The sequence below is a fragment of the Megascapheus bottae genome, chromosome 7 (assembly GCF_031878675.1).
Source record: "Megascapheus bottae isolate mThoBot1 chromosome 7, mThoBot2.hap1, whole genome shotgun sequence".
In the NCBI taxonomy this organism is placed as follows: Eukaryota; Metazoa; Chordata; class Mammalia; order Rodentia; family Geomyidae; genus Megascapheus; species Megascapheus bottae.
In genome coordinates this window covers 46846136-46871987 of record NC_143515.1, presented here as the reverse complement: position 1 = coordinate 46871987, position 25852 = coordinate 46846136, and the positions used below count along the sequence as shown (strand labels likewise).

Here is a 25852-nt window from a genome sequence, read left to right as displayed (position 1 = left end):
CTGGCATTCTGACACTCAACATTCACTTCAGGCCGTTAGAATTATGTGGCCTGAACCTCCATCCTCAGATCACTGCCTGCTGAGTAGCTAGGATTACAGGAGTGAGCTACCAGTACTTAGTTTATTGCTCTGTAATCATAGCATAGCTACTGAGGAGACTGAGATCTAAGGATCATGGTTTGAAGCCCAAGCAAGAAAGTTTGTGAAATTCTTTATCTCCAATAAATAGCCCAAAAGCCAGAAGTGGAGCTGTTGTATCAAGTAGTAGAGCACTAGCCTACAGCCTACATCAAGCCCCAGGATGGTACCCCAAACCAACAGACTATGAAATACTGAAAGTGAGAGGCTTTTGAACCATAATCGGTGTGATGAAGGGAAGTAACTGGTTATTTGCCTATTTCGTTTGCTTTCAGCATTTGATAAAGTGGAGAAGAAGGGAGAGAATCAAACCAATTTGCTTCTACAGCTGCAAAATATTAAAATGTTAGCATGGCCCAACAACTGACATAAGAAAAATCATTCCACAGTTAAGTCTCTAAATGTTGTCCTAAAAAACACAACATCTGTAATGATCTAATTAAATTAAAAAAGGCTGCAGGTAACCAAAGTAATATGGAAGGCATTTTCTGGCAGATAAAGAACCCTCCCATCTGCACATGATTATGAAGCCCCTGTTCTTATTTGGCTTTTCCCCTTCCTGTAGCCCCATTTCTCACTAGGAACTAATAGTACATAATAATAAAAGCTTGGATGGCAGCCAGTGCAGTTTTGGCTAGCTTTTTCAGTGTTTGTGAAAGTTGAAAAAGCAATGCAGCTGTTACACTGGGTACTTTCCAGTAGAGGATATGTTTTCCAGATGAAATCACAAATGGTAATTGAAATGTAATCAGTATTTTTGGCATCTTAGTATTATAATCCTTTTCACTTTTTGTTATGTTCATTGTTTATTTCTTAGGAATTGTTTGGTGTTTTCCTGTGGTCTATAATCTGCTAAAAGTAAGGGAATAAAAGAATGTTTTAGGCAAGTTCTTTAAGTGCAACGCAAACAGTTACATTTGCTGACTAGTTTTATTTTAAACAGCTATACAGCTTATTGTGAGTCTCATGCTTCAAGCAGTAGAGGAAACAAAATCTAAACTCCAACTCAAGTGTCCAAATTCAGCCGACTCATAGCTTTTAGATCACTTAAGTAGGTTTGCAAACATCACTCAGAATTGTCAGGCTCGCCCCGGCTGCTGGAGAGAGTCCTGTTCTCAGTGATTCGTGTACTTTTTCCATCTATATCTAGAATGCTGAATCGGGGCTGGGACAGGGATTGCTCAGATGATGTCATTGGCATTTTGGGGTGTAGGAAGATTTTTTTTTTTGTCTCTGGAGATCAATCCGAGTAGTAGTACCCAGTCTTTGGTTTCGTGTTTGAGGTATCCTGATAGTCACTGTATCATACCAGTACAAGTCCTGGTGCTTGTGATGTGTGTCTAGGGTTGAGAGACACTGTTCCAGTCCAGTCCTCCTTACAGATAAGGAAACTGAGGCCCCAAATAGCTAGAGGACTTTGTGACAACCCTTGGGGATAGTTTTCTGGAAGGGATATCTGGTGACCTTCCAAAAAAGACTGTGGGCTACCCTGCAGAGATCCAGTCCCTGCAGCTGCAGAGGAAAGTACTTGGGTTCCCTGTTGAGCGAGCCCTCATTTGCTGACTCTTCCACCCTGCGAGTCTCTGCCTATTTTCCACAGGAGCCACTGCCACTCTCAGCCTCCTCCAAGAGACAAGAAGCAAAGAAACAACTGCCGCAGGTGTTTTTTTTTTTTAATTCCCAAGACAAATAGGTTTGTAATTAACTAAATTTAGAAATAGCAACTTCCACACCAGTTGATGTTACAGAAATGTTGCTCAGAATAGCTGGTCTCCCTTAGCCTTTTGTGGAAACCTCTTTTTCGCTCCTTTTAGGGAACAGTACACAGTGTTTAGTTTTAACTGACCATTTCCATTGCCACAACGATTCATTAAGGATACTTGAATTAAACTCCAACCTGGCTGGACAGCAAGGTGTCGGATTGTGGTATCCAGAAAGAGGGGTTGGGCTTTATGGACTCTGGGCTGCTCTGTTTCAGCGCGTTGTGCTTTAGAAGCTGTGTTCTCTGTACCTGCTCTCCTTCCTGCAGAGTGCTCCTGGGTATTGAGCTTAGGTTGACGGCAGGTTGCTATCTGGGTGCACCTTGCTGGCACTGGGCACTGGATGGAGTATTCTCACTTCTAGCTGGGGCTGGAGAGGGGACAGAAAAGGAAACTGGAGAGATCTGGGGAGATTTGAGAAATGAAAGCTGGAAACTGAATAAGAAGCAGCAGCAGCTTCTGTGCTTCATTATGTATTGTGTGTGTGTTTGCATGCATGCGTGCGTGTGTGTATGTGTATTGGGGCTTGAATTCAGGGCCTGGATGTTACCCCTTAGCCTTTTCTGCTCAAGACTAGTGCTTTGAGCCACAGCTTCCTTTCCAGCTTTTGAGTGATTAATTGGAGATAAGAGGGTCCCAGGCCTTTTGCCTGGGCTAGCTCAGGAACCTTGATCCTCATGTCTCAGCCTTCTGGAGTAACTAGGATTACAAGTGTAAGCCACTGGCACCTGGCAACATGGAGACTTTTTGTGAGAGAAATTTGATCACAGTTTTTGCTAACTATTAATAATTATCTGAAAATGTATGCTGCAGATATCCATGCACGTATTTTGGAATATTTGACAGAACAACATTTTTATCATAAAGCAGGATTTGGATTAAAGGGCTTTTTTTTGGTTCATTTCCAGATTTTTTTACTTGTTCTTATTCAACATCTCTCTCCAAATGTGAAATGCAGTAAGAGTATGTACATGTGTAATATATATGCAATGCACATATATATACATATGTATACACACACATATATATATATAGTCACTCACCCCTTATCCATAGCACTTTCCCTCTGAAATAATGTCTTATATTTCAACATTCCTTCTTCTAAAAGAGTTCTAAACTGTGACCGTGATGGGGAAGGTGGTCCTTTCTTTCTTTCTTTTTTCTTTTGGGGGGGTGGTTGTGGGGCTTGGACCTTTTCTTTTAAAAAAAAGTCTTTCTTGCCCTAAAGGCCTTGTAGGTTTGTTAGTCTTGCTACAGGAAAATAGACTGTAGTAGGCAGCTGATGTTAATTTAGCGCTGTGGACTGGCCAGGCTGTCAGGGGTCTGGCCTTACCCGCCTACCCCTTCCTCTGTGAAGAAATGGGTTACATCAGAGAATCCTGCTCCTGGCTAGCTGTCTATTTCTGACACAGAGACAGACCACAGCAGAGGTGGAAGATAGCTCCTGCCATTTAGACAAAGAGGCATATTCACTTTAAAGAATTCATTAAAAGGCTATGTATGCCTGGGTGACAGCTCCCTGCTGCAATTCCTGCAAGTTTCACTACGTAGAAAAAGATTAATGGACATACCAAAAGGTCAGGCAGAGCTATGTTAATGAAAAAATCTATGTCAGTGCCAGACCAAGGACAAACTCTGGCCTTGCTGGTTTTATTTCCCATTTTGGAATGTGTACTGAAGTGATGGGGAGGGAATGGGATTGGTTACACTGGTTTTGTAAAGCCCTGTATCCAGAACCTTCTGGAACATATAGATGGAACTTCCTGGAGTGGGGAGCAAGGTGAGCATCAGGGCCAGTGCTTGCTGGCTTTGTCAGTAAAGAGCAGCCAGCAAGCACTGTCCTTGACATTGCTGTCAGGGTCTTCCTGTGCTGAGAGCTCTACACCCTGCCAGTGCTGCTGGCCCCTTTCTTGGCACTCTGTTTTACACTACGAGAGGTCCTAACAATTGAGTGCATTGTTAGTCTTCAGTTCAGTGATCCCTAGCTCAAGTATACACATACACACACCCAAGTGAAGCTTATTCTATTGAACTTGTTATTAAAAAAAAAACAAATAAAAGAAGATGGCATATTTGGACCTTAATGGTCCATTCGCATCTGCCCCTAAGACTTATGTCTCTATTCTGAGAGTTTATAATCAGCTCTGTTTGCTCTATTTGGAGACATGAGAAGAAATCATAGGAACTTTGCCAAAATTTTGCACCCTGTCTATCACCAATGGCTGCCTTCCTGTTCATGGCTTAGTGAGAAGGGTCTTTGCTCATCTGGATAATCCCTCTGTAAGTCAGAATTATGGGGACCCGATTGCTTTTTCCTGTCTGCCTTCCCGCAGGTCCAGAATAAGGAAGATGATTTCCAGAGGAATCTTTTCACACACACACACACACACACACACACACACACACACACACACACACGCATGAAGATCCAGGGATTTAGCAGAATTTAAAATAGCATTCAGGAGCCAGGACGTTGGCCTAATGGTAGAGTGCTTGCCTAGCATTCATGAAGACCTGACCCTGGTTTGATTCTTCAGTACCACATACATAGAAAAGCTGGAAGTGGTACTGGGGCTCAAGTGGTAGAGAGCTGGCCTTGAAGAAAGGCCAAGGACAGTGCTTAGACCCTGTGTTCAAGCCCCAGGATGTGCAAAATAAACAAACAAATAAAATAAGATAGCATCCAAGGTTAGACAAGAACTCGCTGACATTATAGGTTACTGTTTTGATGCATGCTCTCATCACTGGTCTCACAAATAGGCCTTTCTTATCTGGTCTTCAAATGCTCCAGCTGTTGTTGAGCAACATAGCAATATCAGAAACATACACCCATCACCCAAAACAAAACCAGCCAGCTTCTCATTAAGGAAGCGTTCCCAAATGCCTAAATCTTCACAACTCTTGGCTGGGTGTGGTTACAGAGTGTCTTACTTTCTTGATGCTTCCAAATGTATTAGTTCACTTTCCTCAAATATCTTAGTGTTGTCATCTATCTGTATAAAATGAACGTGATAAGAACACATGTGGGCACTGCATTAAAGAAGCCAATGAGGGGCCAGGAGTTTGGCCTAGTGGTAGAGTGCTTGCCTAGCGTGCACAAAGACCCGGGTTTGATTCCTTGGTACCACATACATATAAAAAAGACAGAAATGGTGCTGAGGCTCAAGTGGTAGAGTTCTAACCTTGAGAAAGTCCAAGGACAGTGCTCAGGCCCTGAGCTCAAGCCCACGACTGGCAAAAAAAAAAAAGAAGCCAATGAAAAATTCGACAGCTTTTATTCCAGATGACTCTTTGAGAAATTTTAAGTAATGAGATTTAAACCTAGTAATCCACTAGCCTTAGAGCTCAGGATTTCGGTAAATTATTTTTTTAAGAAATTGAGCCCTGTTTTGTTGAGCTAGAGTCTGGCTATGTAATGCAGGTAGGCCTTGAACTCTGAATCCTCCTGCCTCTAGAGTGTGATGACAGATGGGCCCTGCCATGCTTGGCAAGGGAAGTGATCTTAATTTATATAAAATGTGAAATAAAGCAAATCCAATGATGTTATGAGATGAGTATTCTTCTGCTCTACCACAAAATGGTACATCATGCTTTGCACCAGGTGAAAATAAACAATGAACATTAAGCTTTTGCTCAACAAATCCATGTGAAGAGAAGGCAGTGAAGAGACGGCTGTCGCTTACGTAAGAAAGAATTTTACTGGCATCGGGAATCACATTATTTAGGCAGAAAGGAACATTGTATTTCATATTTCACTTAGATGTCTGCATGGTGCTGCTGCTCCTGCCACCACCGGCTGTTTCATTTCACAGTTGTTTTTCAGCATTGCTCTGGCTGGGTGTTGGTGGTCTAAAAGTGAGCAGAACACAGGTATGCATGTTCCTAGAGAGAGGAGAATATATCATAGAAAACAGCTCGTGTAATAGTGCTTTTCATTTATTCATTTTATATATTTCTTGTATTTGATTGCTATTCCAGGTAATCAGGATGTGCATTTTTTACTGGATAGATTTGCAGAGAATGTTATACCCGGCAGCTTTCCCACAGAAAGCATATTCATTACTGCTGCCCTTGTGCTTGAAGCACACATGATGCTAACTTAGGAAATTTCACAACAAACAAGGCAGTAAAATGCCAAACTCACCAGAATTCCGTTTTGGATTTTGGTAGTAGTGTCATGAGAACTATGCCCTGATATTACTTAAAACAGTTTGGAAGTAAATGTAAGATTGAAGCAATTTTTATAGTGGTTCAAAACCTTACACCATCCCATAAAACTATGGCATGGTTAGTACAGAATTTCAGTTTTAATCACTCCTATAAAGTGAAACAGAAGATGAGGTATGGGGGGGTTACTATTACATGTACAAAGATTGGAACGTATTTTGTGTTATTTTTTTGGACAGTTTTAGTTTGGTTCCAATTTTGTAATTTTTGAAGTTTATAACTGAGAATGTAGTTTAGTGGTAGAGCGCTTGCCTAACCTGCATGAAGTCCTGGGTTCCATTCTTCAGTACCACAGAAACAGAAAAAGCTGTAAGTAGAGCTGTAGCTCAAAGTGGTAGAGTACTAATCTTGAACAAAAAGGCTCAGACAGCACCAGGGCCTTGAGTTCAAGCCCCACTAATACTAACAACAACAACAACAACAACAACAACAACAACAAAGGGGGGGTTGCAGGGAAAGAAAGGAGGATAAAAACATGAGAAGGGGTATCAAAGTTGGAGAAGTAGTGCACCCATTACCTAATATATATAACGGTAACTCCTCTACACTTTATCCAGACCATAAAATACAATTAAAAAATTATTCTGAAAAAAAAATCTTCTCTAATAAGGATTATTTTGCTCTTTGGAAGAATAGAGTCTAACTGAATTTGCCCAGTTTAAAAAGCAGTTTGAGCCAGGAATTTGGCCTAGTGGTACTGTGCTTGCCTAGCATGCACCAAGACCCCAGTTCAATTCCTCGGTACCACATACATAGAAAAGCTGGAAGTGGTACTGTGGCTTAAGTGGTAGAGCCATCGTTGAGAAAGTCCAAGGACAGTGCTCAGGCCCTGAGTTCAAGCCTTTGGACTGTCATAACAACAACTACAGCAACAAAAGTTTTTCATCAAGCTTTGTGACTTATTTCCCAGTGGCTTTGGGAAAGGGTTATCTCTGAATGTCATGAGTGAGGGTTTATAATGGTTATTTTATTCTTTCACTGTTACACAGAGAAGATAACCAACCTGGTACTGGCTCTGCAGAGTGCACCTGCACAGAGTTTACTTCAAGGAGATGAATTTTTCTCTTTAGGGTGGCTTCTAGCCTTTTTGAAAATTCTCACCCCCACCAGAAGTCTTTTGGGCATATTTCCCCTAATTGCCTATCTATGGCATTTTTATACCATAGATGCAGTGAATATCTATTCTTATATATGAAGGAGGTTTTTTTTCCACTTTAGTCTCAAGATAAGTTTTCAGCCCTTCGGAATCAATGCCATCTCTTTTCCTGATGTGCTTCCTAGGAAAGCTGCCTGTGGAAGCTGTGGAGAAGGCAGTGAGTAGACTTGGATGAGGTTCATCCAGTGAGATTCATCATTAAGTACTTGAAAACTTTAAGTACTTTTCTAATCACTGACAAGGGTTTTTGCCTCCAGTGGGAGGCTAAACTGTCCATGGAAAGCTCAAGTTTTACACAGTTGGTTCAAGACCTTTTGGCCTCATTCTCTTCTGGCCATCACTATCAAAGCCTTAGTCTTTTCATTAATTCAGTCTTTGATTAGCAAAATGGAGGCACCAATATTAGCTACCAGAAAAGTTTGTTGAGGAGACCAAAAGCACTAACCCCATATAAAATGAGCCTATCAAATCAGTATTAAGAGTTAATTGTGTTGAGTTTAGACTCTTCAGCATTGTCTTTTGGAGATTAGATTGTGTTGTTCTGGCTTTGAATTCAAGGTGATAAAGGTATTATGATAAAGATAGAGCTGTTTGCCTTGATGTAGCTGTTTGACATTAGAAAGTTAGAAATAATTGGGATGGAAACACATGTACTAGGCAGATACAACTATCAATCAGAGTAGAATTTTTGTATTAACGGATTGATATTTCACAACGTTGATAGCTTAATGAAGAAGATAAAAATAATAATTGTGTATACTTAGAAAAGTAGAAGGAAAATCTGATAATCATCGTGGGAGAATTCCCATACTTGGTAGTTGATAAATAAAGCAGAAAAAGTCAGCACATCTGTAGAATAAGTCTTCCTTTGCCCCAGGTTGGGTGGGAAGCACTTCTTGAAGAGCTTTGTGTACCATGTGGGCTTTCCCCATGTATGTGCACAGAGAACTCAGTGTGTAGAATGGCAGTCTGGGGTCCTTTGGGAGCACTAGCTCCACGAGACTACGAATAGGTAAGCAGGATATTCAGCACAGCGGTTTTGCTCGTGGTCTGCTGAATGCGCAGGTGCATGGTGAGCAGCAGGGTTCCACTTTCCTTCTTTTTGGTAACTGAATAGTTGAGTGAGGCAAAACCATCCCCTATCTGTCACCAAAAACCAGTGCCCTTAATTTTCATTTAAAGAAGTTTAAAAAAATAAAACACTATATCAGTCCAGTGTATTCTTGTATAAGTCTTTCGTAAGTAAGATGGGAGAGTTTTAAGTGTTTGCATACATATAGTCTGTGAATTCTGCCAAAGTAATTGTTAGTATCTGGTTTTCCTTCCGATAAAGGACTGGCAAACTTTGGCCAGTCTTTATTTTATTTAAATTTATGTCAGCTCTCAGTTAAGATTATTAGTCCGGCAGCGTGGCCCAGTGGTAGAGTGCTTGCCTAGCATACACAGAGCCTTAGGTTTGATTCCTTGGTACCATATCCACAGAAAAGCCAGAAGTGAGGCCGGGAGTTTGGCCTAGTGGTAAAGTGCTTGCCTAGCATGCACGAAGACCCGGGTACAATTCCTCAGCACCACATACATAGAAAAATGCTGGAAGTGGTGCTGTGGCTCAAGGGTAGAGCTCTAGCCTTGAAAAAAAAAAAGTCCAAGGACAGTGCTCAGGCCCTGAGTTCAAGTCCCAGAACTGGCAAAAAAAAAAGATTGAATATTAAAGATGTATGTGTGCATATGTGTGTGCTCACGTGTGCTGTGCTAGTGAAAAGTCTATTTATTTCTTTGCTCTGTGAAATCTGACTAGTTTAGACAAGAAATGATAATACTGATCATGACAAAGATTGCATTAAAAAAGGGAAAGCTAGATTTTCCTAGTACATGGAGAAGCACCGTATGCATTCACATTGTCTAGCAGCATGTTTTTTAAATGTGGCTCTGTTGAGAGCAGAATGTCCTCAGAATAACTGCCCTAGGGAGCAGTTGTCAGCATAGGGTAGGAATTAGACAGGGAAGTATGGCCATCTGGGGAGATTCTATACAGTAACAGGAGAGGGCGCTAGAAAGATTCTTGGACATGAACTCTTGTTCAAACAGATAAATACCTGTGGATTCAGGTGTGCCTGTGTGGCAGAAAATAAATGTAGTACCTTGGGCAGTAACATAATAAGTATGTAGAAAATCTGGCACGTGCATGTTGTAATTACAGGAATATTTTTGCTTTTTTTTGAACCTTTTTTTTATTTGAGGCTGGTACGCTACCAATTGAAGCACACTTCCATTTCCAGGAATCGCTTTGCCTTGTACATCTAGGAAAAGAGTTTCTTTATCTCTTTCTGTCTTGATCCCCTGCTTATTAAGACAGAAATTATAAAGTATTGAGAATTTCTATCTCTTGGAAATTTCCAGTTCATAAGACATGGAATTAAAGAAGAATGATCTGAGCAAAAGGGCATTAAAAAAAAAATACTCTCTGGGCTGGAAGTTCAACCTAGTCATAGAGTGCTTGTCTAGCATGCCCAAAGACCTGGGTTCAATTCCTCAGTACCACATACATAGAAAAAGAGGTGCTGTGGCTCATGTGGTAGAGCTCTAAGAAAGCCCAAAGAATACTCAGGCCCTGAGTTCAAGCCTCAGGACTGACAAAAAAAAATGCTCCTTATCTTTATGTGCTCCACATACAGTGGAGATGAATAGGGAAGGTAGATAGGCATTAATTATCTTCTCAAAACCTAGTCACAGGGGCTGGGAGTTTGGCCTAGTGGTAGAGTGCTTGCCTAGCATGCACAAAGACCCAGGTTCGATTCTCAGTACCACATACATAGAAAAAAACTGGAAGTGGTGTTGAGGCTCAGGTGGTAAAGCTCTAGCCTTGAGAAAGTCAAACCCAGGACTGGCAAAAACAAAAACAAAAACTAGTCACAAAGAACGTGGATATTAGTCATGTCACATCTAGGACAGAACTGCTTTTTCCTCACTCCAAGGCTATGTATTGAGCAGCTTGTGTGGTGGTCAAGACAGATGAGAACTCAGGCCCTTGCTAGGAGAGGAGCTGTCTCTCTGAAGGGAGAGCGTCCTGTCTTGTGCCGATCATACCCAGTCCTTTCAACAGTGGAACTCTTCATAGAGTTCCAGGCTGACCAAGCTTTCTTCCCTTCCATGGGGCTCATCTTCCCACAGCCGTTTGAGAAGTACAGATTATCTCATGGGCTCTGGGGAGGTGTGGTTGATAGTTCCTTGGGAAGAAAGAGGAATGCCTGCCTCTAGGTGTGATGATGTAAATGGTACTCACACCTGACACAACCTTGCTGAAAAGGGTTGAGGTGATGTTTGTGGCATGCTGACATCTGAAATCCCATTCAGAGAACTCTTTCCTGTTCTCCTGACTGGTCTTCACCTGCAGGTCTCGGTCTCTCAGTCCCCACCCTCCTGCCACTGAGTGCTCCAAGCACCCTTTTACAATGGCCCCAGTAGGGGTAGAAAGGAAGAGAGCCTTGAAAAAGTACCCTGAAAATCAGAAAAACTAAGAACTTAGATTTTGGATAATGGCTTTGAATAGATGGAGAATATGGAAGACAGGGTTCTTGATATCCAAATTCTAAGCTCATGAGTGTAACAATTGAGTAAAAATAATAGTGATGCCCGGTGCTAGTGGCTCACACTTGTGATCCTATGATTCTAGCTGTTTAGGAAGCTGAGATTTGAGAATGGGTTTGAAGCTTCTGAGACAAGAAAGTCTGTAAGACTTACCTCTAACTGCCAAAAAGCCAGAAGTAGGTTCAAATGGTAGACCACTAGCATTGAGCATAAAAGCTCAAGGACAGCACCCAGACCCTGAGTTCAAGCTCCAGGAGTTGTATACATACTACAGGTAAAGAAAAAAGTATAGCATCAGTGTTTCTTGTTCACCCAAACCACAGGTCCTTTGGTGTTGGGAGCCAGAGTGGAATCAAACTGTACCTTGATTTGCATCAGACAATGGCTTTATTGTCTTATTGTTTTCTGGCCTTATTCTGTTTAAATGACCTGAGATTTACCATATGAATGTAACACCTGGAAGTTCCCTGGTTTCAAGAAGGGATATAAGCCTCGAGTTGAGAATAAATGGGGCTGCAGTTTTTACCTGGGCTGCAGACCTCCCGGACCCCATGTGTTTGTCTCTCTTCTATTTTTTCCAGTCCTTGCCCCCTATTTCAGGAACCCCAGTTTGCTGCCGGTAGGCCCCGGCACTTTGGATTCCCAGTAAATTCTCTACATGTATATCATGCTATACACTCTACATTTGTAGTTATTGTGCATAAATTCAGTTGAAACAAAGGATGAACACTTGTTTATTGAGAAACCTACAGAAAGTAGTTGGTGATTGAAGATGTCAGTAGTGAGAAGAGATTTCAGTCACAGGTAGGGACAGATAAAGGGTGATTCTAGAGCCAAGGGTGGCAGGAGGTGGAGTTGGAACATAGACTGGTATTAGCTGTTCTGCCGGCTGAAGTAGGGCTTGTTATTCCTGGTCAGCAGGTGGCACCAAATAGCCAACTTATTTGGGAAGGTACATTGTGCCTGAGTTTCACCTTGAGTTGGATTTTATCAAATTCTCTATACTTTCAAAATTTGGGATTAATCACATACACACACACTCACACACCTCCAAAATTTAATTTTGTAAAGGCCTTTGATATTGCTATAGTTACGAAAAGTAACCATCTCCTTGGTCAAATGGCAGGTAACTCCACACTTCCCCTCCTTCCACCCTTTCTCCTTCCATCCCTCCCTAGACCATTCAGTATGTTTATTAATTTAGTTTTCTATAACTTTGTTTTTGTGAAATTCCCTAAGTATACAGTTAATGTAGATGTTAAAATTCATTTGTATTATTAAATTGGTTATCTGTAGTGGGAATTTTCCTTACATTCAGTGTTTTTGTTTGATGATGGATAACCATGTCTGGAACATTATTGAGCATGAAATAAGTCTTAAGTATATTTGTGTTCAGTGAGTGAATAATAGTTGAAAGGAGAAGCTACATGTACAGCTACACATCGCAGTGAAGACAGCAGTGGGTAAAGATTGAAGCCCAGGTCCTTATGTTTACAGCAAAACACTGACCCAGGAGTCGATGTTGGTGTTAGTCATGGGATTCATGACAGTTATAAACAATTGCAGACACGCCATGAACTGGCACTATTCATGGTGCCACTTATTTAAATCTTAATCTTAGACATTGCTTTCTAATGGGTGAGTGAGGTACACAGAAAGAAAGTTCTCATTCTTATTTTCTCATTACTTTTATCCTCTATATACTTGACACATTAAATGTTTTCCCCTTTCTTCCTCACAGAACTTTAAGAAGGAGCTGATGTGGAGGAGAAGCTGAGACAGACCAAGATGACCACCACAGTAGCCACAGATTACGACAACATTGAGATCCAACAGCAGTACAGCGATGTCAACAACCGCTGGGATGTGGATGACTGGGACAATGAGAACAGCTCTGCACGGCTCTTCGAACGGTCCCGGATCAAGGCTCTGGCAGGTGAGTCTTCTTGCCTGTCATTGGGGCACAGCATGCTCGATGGCCTTTTAAAAAGTCATGTACCTTGTTCCTGTTACAGCTGTTTGAGGATCATCTCACCTCTATTTGAATATGTCCCAGGAGAGCAAGCTGACCACATAGTAAGCAAGTTATGTTGAAGAGCTGTCCATTCCAGTGGCTAAAATCATTCAGGAAAGAGTGGGTTTTTATGGTTCTTTGGAAAGCACTATCCTAATATTGTAAGCTTTTTTTTTTGTATCCTCGCTTTTTGGTGGTTAATTGGAGCTAAGAGTCTCATGGATTTTTTTCTACCTGGAATGGCTTTGAATATCGATCCTTAGATCTGTGCCTCCCAAGTAACTAGGATTATAGGCACAAGCCACCAGTAACTGGCTTTTTTTTTCTTTTTGATGCATCTTCTAGTTCAAAATATTGAAAAATATATATACACAAAAATATCCAAGCTAACCTGTGTGTATTTAATATATGACATATTAACTGCTTGAATTGTATAAGATTGGTTAGTGTCCTATGCAAGGACTTCAGATTTGAAAAGTTAATATGGTAAGAGCATAGTTAATACTGTAATGTAGATCTGCCATTGATTTATCAGCATTGGGAGAATATGTCCATATTGTGCAATTCCTTATCCTTTATTCCTTATCCTTTGACAGTGACTCTGGTTAGGGTAGGTAGTGTGTTAAACTATAATTGCCCTATAAAACAAGAAAGTACTCCCATCGCTCTGAAAACAGTACCAAGTATATGTAAAACAAGACAAAATAATATATTCAGGCTCCTACCTTGTACTTTGAGATTTCAAAGGAAATTGTTTCTAAGAGAATTGTTTTTGTTCTTTTAATTTCCTCCTCTTAATAGTACCTTTGATTATAATAAATTAAAAATCACTACTTGATCAGGCACATTTACTGTTGGTTATAAAACTAGCTTACTTTTTTGTTACCTTTATAATGTAATCTGATAATGAAGCTTGCACCATTTTAAAGTAAAAGGAAACCTACCCCAAAGTGGCTTAAGTACGAAGAAAAAGTTAGCCTTAAACTTCTGGCTCACATGGTATGAACAGGACTTGGTTTCTTTCTCTCAACTTACTACATTTTTTTTTTTTTTGCTAGTATAAGTTCACAAGCTCTTGTAGTTTCAAGATGACTGCCAGAGATCCTAGACATACTATGTTTGGGAGCAGTTGATGAAAGAGCAACTCTCTATACCCATGGTATCTCACTGATCTTGATTAATTATGACTTGGGTTGGAGAATAGGATGCACTGGTAGAGTTCATATAAAGAGGATATAACCTTCTATTGAGAGAGTTTTCTCAGGGAAAACAGCTTCTTGCATGTTAGCATGGAGTTTTCAGAGTTGTGATTAAAAAATACATACTTTGGTCTAGTGGTAGAGTGCTTGCCTAGCATGCATGAAGACCCAGGTTCAATTCCTCGGTACTACATACATAGAAAAAAAGCTGGAAATGGTGCTATGGTTCAAGTGGTAGAGCTCTAGCCTTCAGAAAGTCCAAGAACAGCGCTCAGGCCCTGAGTTCAAGCCCCAGGACTGGCAAAAAAAAAATACATACTTTGTATTTAACCAATACAATTTAGCCAATACAATAATTGTACATGTCTTCAGGGAACAATGCAATCTGTACCTGTATATATGCAAATGTACCTGTATATAATGTTACAGTTAGGATTAGTAAGGACTTAATAGCTGAACCTTATTTTCCTTATCTACTGTTGAGGCTGTTTCCTAAATTATGCATTATCTGAGGTTGTGAGAGAACAGCACATGGTAAATACCCCCTTTTTAGAAATCTGTATCTGAAACAGCATTTCTTCTCCCGGAGGTTCAGGAAAATTGGTGAAGAGGAAGTCTGTTTAGACCATCACATGGGATCCTTGACTTGAAGAGTTTTGACTATAGGAATCAATGCATGACAGTTTTCTGCCTGTTTTTGTTTTTTCGGTCAGTCATGGGCCTTCAACTGTGGGCTTGGGTGTTGTCCCTGAGCTCTTCAGCTCAAGGCTGCTACCCTACCAACTTGAGCCACAGCACCACTTCTAATTTTTTGGTTTTAATTGGAGATAAATTGGAGTCTCACTGGAGGGCCAGGAGTTTGGCCTTGTGATAGTTTGCCTAGCATTCACGAAAGACCTGGGTTCCATTCCTCGGGACCTCATACATAAAAAAAAGCCAGAAATGGTGCTGAGGTTCAAGTGGTAGAGCTCTAGCCTTGAAAAAAAAAAAGAACCCAAGGACAGTGCTCAGGCTCTGAGTCCAACCCCAGGACTAGGGAGGAAAAAAAAAAGTCTCACTGGACTTTTGTGCCTGGGTTGGCTTTGAACCTTGATCTTCAGAACTCAGCCTCCTCAGTAGCAAGGATTACAGGCATGAGTCACCTGTGCCCAGCTTTTTTTTTTTTTTTTTTTTTTTTTAGGTACAGTTTCCCTCTCTTCCCTCCCCATGATGGTAGACCAAGTTTATTTCTTGTTTTTGAACCCAGGTTGGATCCTATTCTTTAATTCCACTTTATATCTGTTTTGTATTTTGTCAGTTGTAGGGCTTGAACTCTGGGCCTCAGTGCTGTCCCTGAGCTCTTCAGCTTAAGACTAGTGCTCTACCACTTGAGCCACAGCACCACTCCAGCTTTCTAGTGGTTAATTGGAGATAAGAGTCTCACAGACTTCTGTGTCTGGGCTGGCTTTGAACTACAATCCTCAGATCTCAGCCTACTGAGTAGCTAGGACTATAGGCATAAGCCACTGGCACCCAGCTTGTTTTTTATGCTTTTTTGTTTTTGTTTTTGTTTTTCCCCTTTTAATAGTGGCTGAAGTGTTATGGTAGCTGAGGTGAGTGATCCAAGCTTGAAAGAACAAGAAGATAATAAGAGTCTCATGCTGCCATGGTTCCCTTAATAAAACCTCTTAACTATATACTAGCTCTTTTCCCCAGCTAGTTTCCATCTTGGCCCTTGCTATTCCAGAACCAGTTCTTCTTCCTTAATTTCTTGAGTACATACTCAGGCTCACTTTTCCTCTAATCCTACCTCCCTTCCTCTCACTCCCTCCCCTCCTCCACTCCCCCCCCCCCCTGCCATTTTTCCTTCCTGGCCCATTTATCTCACTGATTTCCCCCCTTTCAGGAAACATAATTCAGGGGCTGGGCAGGGTAGCTCACACCGGTAACCCTAGCTACTCAGGAAGCTGAGATCTGAGGATCGAGGTTCAAAGCTAGCCCAGGGCACTAAAGTCTGAGAGACTCTTATCTCCAATTAACCACCAGAAAACCAGAAGTGGTTCTATGGCTCAAGGGGTAGAGAGGTAGCCTTGAGCTGAAGAGCTCAGGGACAACGCCCAGGCCCAGAGTTCAAATTCCACAACCCACCAAAAAAAAGAAAAAGAAAAGAAAACATAATTCACTTACTTAAGAACATCAAGAACTGTACAGCATTTTCCATGATCTAATTCCAGAACATTTTTATGGCTCCTGAAAGAAATCCTGTACACATTTAGTTGTGGCTTCCCATTTTCCCTTCCTTGTAGCACCAGGTGATCATTAATCTACCTTCTGACTGAGATTTGCCTGTTCTGACCTTTTCCCAAAAGCAAGAAGTTAGAAAAAAACAATTGTGTAACCTTTTCAACATTAACTTATAATTTTATTTTTTATACAAATGGAATCATAGAATATTTGGCCTTTTGTGAGTAGTTCCTTTCATTTAGCAAATTATTTTCAAGGCTCATCCATGTTGTGACATGTATTATTTATCCCTCTGCTCTAGCATATAAGTAACGGTGGATTAGTAAGAAAGAGCAGCCAAGACTATAAAAGCTACCAGCACCATAATATTGTGACTTTTATTTGGTAGCTGCTTAGGAACAGATGGCAGATCTATGTTCTATTACAGACCTAAAAGTGCTGTGGTCATCAGAAAGCCTACTGATAGATGCTTGGTGTCTTATGTGGTCATGTTTGTTGCTTTCATTTAATTTACCTCTGTAATTTAGTTCCTTTGCCACTTTTCTACAGCTCAAAGAGTTTGTGCCTAGGCATCAGAGGGATGTTAGACTTAGATGATGCAGAGGAATTATAGCATGGTAGAGGAAGGCTGTTTGTATTAGGATTAGAAAGAGACTGGGCACAGTATTCTATATGATTATAGAGAGCTAAGCACCCAGTATGAGGAAGGCCTGGACTTTTGTCTCTGTCTCTTAAGTGGTTGTCCCAGTGATAGGAGCCATGACTACCATCTGCTCCTGGGCTTCACTGCTGGCCTTCCTTTTCACCATTTTTTCTAGTTCGATTTGAAACAGGACCAGTATTTGGGAGTGAGGCAATAACTTACTAGGCTTTGGTTAAGTGGCTGCCCCTGAGCCAGTGAAGTGTGACATACAGTGAAGAGGGATGTAAAAACAGTGAATCTCCCATATAACCACATAGAGCTCCTTCCTTCCAAAGTGGCTGGGTGCTAGGAACATGACTGTAAATAATAGGTGTTCACAACAGACTTTCAGAAAATTAATGTTCTCAATTGAGTAAGACATTTTAGCAAAGTGTTCACATGTGACAAATTTCTTCTCTTTACCCATCCATCTGATGTGCTAGGGTTTGATCTCCGGATCTTGTGCTTGTTAGGCCATGCCACAGCTCCAGATTCTTCCTTTTTAAAGTAAGGAACCAAGCCAGATATGGTTACACACACCTGTAGTCCTAGTTTCAGAGGCTGAAACAGATTGTGAGTTGGAGGGCCAGCCTACGTGTTACATAGCGAACATTACACCAGCCTGAACTACATAGTAAAACTCTGTGTCACAGAAGAAAAAAGAAAAAGGAAAGGGAAGACAGATGAATGAATGAAGAAAGGAATGAAAGGAAAAGAATGGAACCAATATTGGACAGCTTCCTTTACAATCATGGGAAAGAAATAAAAGAGAAACATAATTTCAGTTGGTAAGAATATGTCTCCAGCAAGTTTTAGGTTATTTTGTGGGCTGTTAAACAGCTGGACTGAAGTCAGGAAGGAGCTGGACTCCCCACTCAGCAGACCTGGATCACCCTGTAAGCCTTCATGAACCCAGGTACTCTTCTTCAGTTTCTGCCCTGAACCCTAGTCCCATTAGGGACCTACTTAGTCTGGTGGCTAACACTGACTTTTTCTCTGTGAGAAGCTTCTTTGGGCCTCATTATTCTCTGTCTTGTGCCCTGTACATTATTATTTTCATGTGTGTACTCAGGGTGGGTAAATTCATAATCTCCTTCTGCCAGTTAGTCACTTCCTGGAATCAAGTGACAATGGCTTTTTCTTTTAGCATTACCTAAATAAGTCTTGAGTAGTTACTTATTGAGTACTTTGACAAGACTGAAAAACTCATTTATGCTCAAAATGAGTTCTTACCACTTAGAGAATGTTTGTGCTATTTAACCATTTTATTTAAGAATTTCACATTAAAATGTACTATGAAGTAGTGTATTGTATATCATATATTACAATGCATTCATTGAAGAGAAAGCAAAAACCCAAGCACTTCAGCAGTGGACAACGAATACATTCTTTCCCAAACCCATCTTACTCCCTGAAGATAATTTCTTTTAAATGTTCAGTGCATATCTTTTGGATTATCTTGTCAGGCATTTAATTGAAGACTTGAATATAAGATGTACATTCCCCTTTATATCCCTATGTTGAAATCCTGTTGCCCAAAATGCTGGAGTTAAGGGGTAAATCTTTGAAAGGAGACCTCAGAGTAGGACTAGTACCTTTATCCAAGGGGCACAGAGATGGTCTTTGTCCCAGGTATGTGAAAATACACAAAGAGGCCTCCACCAAGAAACAAGAGAGGGTCTTTCACCATGAAGCCAATCATGCTAGATCCTGACTTCTAGTCTTTAGAGCTGTGAAAAACAAGTGTGTATAGGTTAAGCATTCCCCCATTTTTTGTCTTCTTTATTTTTGTTTTGCCAGTACGCTTACTCAGTTTTGGGGGTTTTTTTTGTTTGTTTTGGTTAAGGCCTGATGCTCTACCACTTGAGCCACAGCTGCTCCACTTCCAATTTTTTTGGTGATTAAGTGGAGATAAGAGTCTCAGATTTGTCTGCCTAGGCTGACTCCAAACTATGATCCTTACATTTCAGCCTTCTAAATAGCTAGGCTTACAGGTGTGAGCCACCAGTACCTGGTTTACTTTTTTTTTTTTTTAAGGATAACAACAGAAACAGAAGATAAGAATCTTGCAATTTAATCTTCCTCACACCAACAGGATTTGCCTCAGATATTTTTCATTCTTTCAGTGTCTGGTCTACCCACCACAGAGTCAATTTAGCAGGACTGAACTTCAAAGTTGGGAGCATTGTCTATAATGACATAGACATGGTAGACCAGATGTCCTTCACACGAAGTGGTCAGTATAGTCTGTGCTTTTGTCAGTTTTTGCAAGTGTTTTATCCTTACCTGTTTTAGTCACATGAGCTAAGACTACAGATTTTTTTTTTGTCTATGCCTTTTTTAGTTCACAGTGATATTTCTGCACCTTTTCCGTTTTTACCTCTTTATCTTCCATATTTACTGTGAAAAGGTGCTTTATGAAGGATATAGGGTATTTAAGTCCAGTGGACAGGCACAGCAGGGAATGGGATGTCAGAGTAGTAATTACAATGAGAGAACTTCCATTTTGCTTCGGTAGCCAAGACCATTCATCCACCTTTTAGACAAGCAGAGCTTATTTTAACTCATGTGTAAGTTAGCCTTTTTTTTCCCCCTGTGACTGCTGACTTGAAAATCATTAAATCATTAAATCCATGACACCAGCGGTGTCTTGCATTTATCCAGTAGTACCCTGTAGCCCAATTTTTACCCTTTCTCTGGCCAGAGATACGTTTAACTGTCTCATGGATTGGCTTATAAATGATTTTGAATAAGTAACTTTACATACCCAACTCTTTTACCTCTTTATACATCTCCTGTTAGCGCACATACAGTTTTATGCCCAGAGCTGTTTACTCTGCCAAGGATTATTGTGTACTTCCAGCATCTGCTGAGGTCTGAAACACACCATCCATGGAATTGCACTCATGTCTCTAAACATTTGAAGGAAGGTCAGTGTTAGTGGGGATGTTTGTAAATAATGTAGAGGTATTCAAGACCGCCTGAGAAATACAGGATGGAGAGGAGGAAGAGCTTTCAGAGGATGCACCTGATACTAATGTGACACTTGAAACCCCAACACAGAATGAACAGGTGTGCTTGTGCAGCTTTCTTTGTGCATTTAATCAGCTGTAATCTTCAGGAATGCCCACATGTGGGTTGGCTTTTGAACTTTCACATTTAGGGAGCCATCTTAATTGGCACATTGAACATAGCTATTGTCTGAAGTGAACTTTATAATGGAAGCTGATTCTCTGTTCTCTTTTAAAACTAAATGGAGGAATTTAGAGCTATTTTGATGATTTAATCTATAACCAACTTGTGATTTTGGAAGAAATAGAAAAAAATGATGACTATACTTTTTAAACAATGAGATTATATGACCAATTTTTAATAAGAAATTAATTTATGTATGCAACTTCATACATTCATAAATATATTTGGTTGTGCATGCCCTCACATATTTAAGTTTCACAATGTAATGTTTACTTAATTTGATGAAATGCATTGAAGTTTTGTTTTGTTTTTGTCATGGGGCTTGAACTCTGGGCCTACAGGTTGTCTCTGAGCTCTTCAACTTAAGGCTACTGCCCTAACCCTTGAGCCACATCTTCATTTCCCATTTTCTAATGGTTAATTGGTGATGAGTCTCATATACTTTAGTTCCCCGGGTTGGCTTTGAAGCATACTCCTCAGATCTCAGCCTCCTGAAGAGCTAGGATTACAGGTGTGAGCCACCACACCCAGGGGCACATGAGGGTTGTGTCTGGTGGTTTTGATCACAAATTTGCAAAGCAGACCACTGTTTGATTTTTTTATTCTATTCATCCATCCATCCATCCATCCACCCATCCATCCATCCATCCATCCATCCATCCATCCATCCATCCATCCATCCTGTCTATCTTTTGCAGAGCAGGGGAGGCTGTACTGTATGGCTTCTAGTTTTAGAATTCACTTGTCCTTGGGTCACATTTGTCTACACTTGTCCAGCTTTTGGACACTATAAAGGCTCTGAGGCTCTTTCAGTTTGACTGTCTCTGCACTTCAGCCATCCTTAAGGGCCAAAGCGTCTGAATCCTCCTGCCTTTGGATCCATGCATCTAGGACTGTCCAGCTCAGGGCTGATGATGAACTCAAGAATGGCCTCAGAAGCCTAGGGTCCTATATAGGATCCCTGCTGTGACCCCTACTGCCTAGGAGATAGTAAACAAGTTGTCTCAATAGAATGGGAACACAGTATTTATGAGATTGTTATGAGAACTCAGAATATTGTTCAAGTGTCTTACTCTGAAAGGTGTTAATTTGTAACATTTCATTATGGAAAAAAAAAAACTTTTGGAGTATGGGATCTCTATTGCCACCCTAGACCTTCCATATTGAGAAGACTATATTAATGTCCAATGAGAAGGTTAGAAGTGGAGGTAGGAAAACAGGAACATTCAAAGGGCACATGTGTGGATGGCCCAAGGACACTGGTGACCTGTGGAGTGGTTTGCTGGGGTGTGCAGAAGATATTTGTGACTCTCAGTCCTTCTTCCTAGAGGCAGGAAAAACACTGAAAAAGATTGTTTTTGAATTAAAAAATTAATATGAGCTTCACATTTGTGTCTTCTTTTACTCTCCTCAGTTTTAGATTTATACTCAATACACATTAAAATCCTGCATAATCCCAGATTTACTGAGTGAATGATTCAGGATGCCATAAAAATGCTTTAAAACTTTTTGATAAATTGATTTTCCCTCCCCTTCCCCCAGCCCTCTAACCAAATGAATGAGCCCTATTGGAGGGAGATTGCGTGCCAGAGTAGAAAATTCCTGGTTGGGTGGGCTGCCTTGTCCCAGGCTGGCTGGCTCTTCATGGAAAGGGCTGGTCCTTTATGGGGTACTCTTATCTTTAGTGCTCTGCTCCTTTGTTGAGACAGCTCCTTTGTTGGCAAGGGGGATAACAAAAAAAGCGTGATTATTAGATTTTCAAGAGGATTAATTGTGTGTCACTTTCATGTTAGAGAACATAGTATATATTACCATAATATTCGTGGCAGTATTGGAGGGGTGTGATTTTTCGCTTTACAGATTTCATTCTCAGATTATTCAGAATCAGGTTGTCATTGCCTCAGCCTGTGTGAGTGGTCATGTAAATTGGGGGCTATGGCTTCATAGGCACTAATTGAAAACCTCTGATACTTTTTCAATCTTCTTGGAAATTGCCTTGCTTCACATTAAGTAGGTCTCCAAATACCCTTTAACTCATGGAAGATTTTTTTAAAAGAGCCTTATATAGCATGCACAAAGATCCAGGTTCAATTCCTCCATACCACACACATAGAAAAAGCTGGGAGTGTGGCCCAAGTGGTAGAGTACTAGCCTTGAAAAAGTCCAAGGACAATGCTCAGACCCTAAATTCTAGCCCCAGGACTGGCAACAAAACAAAACAAAACAAACAACAACAAAAAAAACCTCTTCCTATAATTACTTCATTTTAGAGAATTATGTGAAAGAGATAACTTGAGCATCTTGTAATGTTTGTGGTGATGGAGCTTATTAAAAACCTTTCACAAACACTAGGCTCCAATAGCACATGCCTATAAATTATAGCAACTCAGGAGGCTTAGATCTGAGAATCAGTTTGAAGCCAGCTCTAGCAGGAAGTCTGTGAGCCTCTTGCCACCAGTTAACCACCAAAAAGCTGGAAGTGGAGCTGTGACTCAAGTGGAAGGGTGCTAGCCTTGAACAAAGCTCAGGAACAGTACCCAGGCCGATTCAAGCTCCAAGACTAGCACCAAAATTAAAACAACAACAAAAGAAAAAACTTTCCAGCTGGGCATGGTGGCTAACCCCTGTAATCCTAGCTACTCAGGAGGCTGAGATCTGAGGATTGAGGTTCAAAACCAGCATAGGCACTAAAAACTGTGACCTGAAGAAAACGGTTAGTGGCTCTGTGGCTACAGGGGTAGGGCAGTAGCCTTGAGCTGAAGAGCTCAGGGACAGCGCCCAGGCCCAGAGTCCAAGCCCCAGGACAAACAAACAAAAAACAACAACAACAACAACAAAAATTTTCCTAGCTAGGCACTGTAATCCTAGCTACTAAGAAGGCTGAGATCTGAAGATTATGGTTTGAGACCAGCTAGGACAAGAAAGTCTATGAGAGAGACTCTTGTTCATTTAACCACCAAAAAGCCTAAAGTAGAGTTGTGGCTCAAATGACAGAGCACAATCCTTGCTTGAAAAATCTAAGGAACCCAGGCCTCAATTTCAAGCTCCATAGTGTCACCAAAAGCAAACCTTTGCCTGTATTACTGGAAAGACCAGGCGCTGAGAATCAGCTGCTTTACAGAGTATTTTCTTTATTTTCCTGATTGTCAAGTATAAGACAAGAGAAGCATGGCCAGTTAAAAAGGGGCATAAATAGGTTATTTTGATTTTAAAAAATCTGAGGTAAATCAGTTCTGTTCATTGGAACATCACTGATTATATCATTTTTCAGGACAGTTATACTGGGGCAAATAGGTTAAAATTGAACTGTACGGTATTTGCATTTAGGTTCAAAAGGACAGAATCTGTAGAAAAATTTATGTAACATAAAATTTGTCCAGATTTATTTTCATTTGGAGAAAGGAGTTCTGAAGTATCTCTAAAGCAGTTTTTACTCATCAATTGAAAGTCCTCCAAACAAAACTATTGGGAAACTATGGTGTGTAGTGGTGGAAAAGAAAAGCTCCCACAGTTTTTGGAAGGAATAACTTTAAAAATACTTAAATGGCTAAATTTACTTGGTGCAGTTAAGATAAACTTGTCAATTTTAACATTGCTGTTACATCTGAAATAAACTTATGTGATGCTCTGGTTAAAAAAAGGGGGGGCATAAATAATCTATTATTTAAAAGAATAAAGCCAGGCAATGGTGGCTTACATCTGTAACCCTAGCTACTGATCTGGATCATGGTTCGAAGCCAAGCCAGGCAGAAAAGTCTATGCTCTTATCTCCAATAAACTACTCAGAAAAAGCCAGAAACACTATTGTTCAAGTGGGAGAGTGCTAGTCTTGAGCACTGAGAGGCTCAGGGACAGAGCCCAGCCCCTGAGTTCAAGTCCCAGGTCTGCCAAAAAAAAAATCAAACATTTATACTAGATAGCATGCTAACAGAACAAAGCAGTATGAATTATCTTAGAAGATATGGAGGGCTAGGGTTGTAGCTCAGTAATAGAGAATTTACAAGGCCCTCGCTTTAAACTTCAGAACCAGGGGTAAAAAATATGATGATATAAAATATATTAGAAGCAATTAGCAAGCATTGTCTTGTTACTGAGGTGAATTTTGGCCTGTTTTCCAATTGATTTCTGGGTATATAGTGAGATGCACATGGTATGTTGGAATAGAGATAATAACAACCTTTGTTATTCTCCAGGAAAGAACTGCCCTATGATTCCAATTCAAGACCCAGTCTTAAGTTTTTGCTAATGTTTTATGTTTGATGAGTCAGAAATGCAGACTCCTGTAGAGTATAATTAACAAGAATTAGTACAACTTTGATTATAATCACTTCCAATTACAGACTTCTTTCCTGTGTAATAGGTTTTGCTATTTGCCCTTCCATAATCTTTAAAAGGCAGACAAGTACATTTTTTTTATCAGTAAGAACTTTGGTCAATTGCTTCATGAATCTTGAATAGCCTGAAATTATCTTTAACAGCAAGCTATGCACATGCCCAAAGGGACGGGCTATGTATATTGCCATTCTTTATCTGGTTAGGCAGGTCTTGGTATTTCAGGATAGGTGAGGATTTGCGTGTCACAAAACCTTCAGAGTAAGAGAAAGTATTCTAACATCTGCCGAAGTGATCCTGTGCACAAGTGATCCTGTGTAATTGTACACTTGTCTATGCACATGTACCCTGAAATTGTGTAATCGTAAGCATGCCTACTACTGTGATTAAAATACCTTTAGCTTCTTCAATGCTTTATGTGTCTGAGTGTTTGCATTTTTATATTTTGGTAGTAGTGGGATTTGATCTCGGGGTCTTGCTGGTCGGGTGCTCTACCATTTGAGCTGCACCTCCAGTCTTACCTCCATGTTTTGGATAATCAGTCTCCAAGATGCTGATTGAAAAACGAATTGAACAATTTCATGAAAGTTGGCCTGTAGTATTGATCACGAGCCTGGTGCAGGCAATGACTATGATGGATGGAGGTTGGACCACCCACGTGCAAGTGTGAGCCTGGGGGCAGTACCTAGCTTATGAAGCTTTTTGTTGAGGGGGGGGGAGATAACGGGGGGGGGGAGGGAGGAAGAAGAAGAAGAAGAAGAAGAGAGAGAGAGAGAGAGAAAGAGAGAGGGAGAGGGAGAGGGAGAGGAGGGGGGGAGAATTGGCAGGATTCCAGGTAAGTTCTAATTTCTTAAGGTTGGAAGAGAGGATTAGTACTGCTTGGAACCCTTTGAGCTCTAGAATCACAGACTCAGAACATGTGGTGGATCTGCTGTCTTTGCTGATACTGCGTTTTCCTTCCATCTTACTGAAGCATTCTTCATTCACTCATTCAGTCATTCCCCCCTTTTTTTTTTTTTTGCCAGTCCTGGGCTTGGGCTCAGGGCCTGCGCACTGTCCTTGGACTTTCTCAAGTCTAGAGCTCTACCACTTGAGCCTCAGCACCACTTCTGGCTTTTTTCTATGTATGTGGTACCGAGGAATCGAACCCGGGTCTTCGTGCATGCTTGGCAAGCACTCTACCACTAGGCGAAACTCCCGGCCCCTCAGTCATTCCTTTTTGAAGAGCCAGTGCTAGGGCTCGAACTCAGTGTGGGTACTGCCCCTTGCCTTTTTCAAGGCTGGTGCTTTTGGGTGGTAATTAGAGATAAGAATTTCACAGAAGCCAGGGGCATGGTAATG

The 25852-nt window shown here is 40.8% G+C and overlaps 1 protein-coding gene across 1 annotated transcript in view; it reads left to right on the top strand.

Annotated features, from left to right (window-relative positions):
* The window catches only part of Sptbn1 (spectrin beta, non-erythrocytic 1), a 169482-nt gene that overhangs the window by 33759 nt on the left and 109871 nt on the right, over positions 1 to 25852 (top strand). The window contains exon 2 of the mRNA XM_090336921.1: positions 12608 to 12802. Coding sequence (XP_090193047.1) covers positions 12655 to 12802 — 148 coding nt within the window. The 5' untranslated portion in view covers positions 12608 to 12654. The remainder of the gene's footprint in view (positions 1 to 12607; positions 12803 to 25852) is intronic.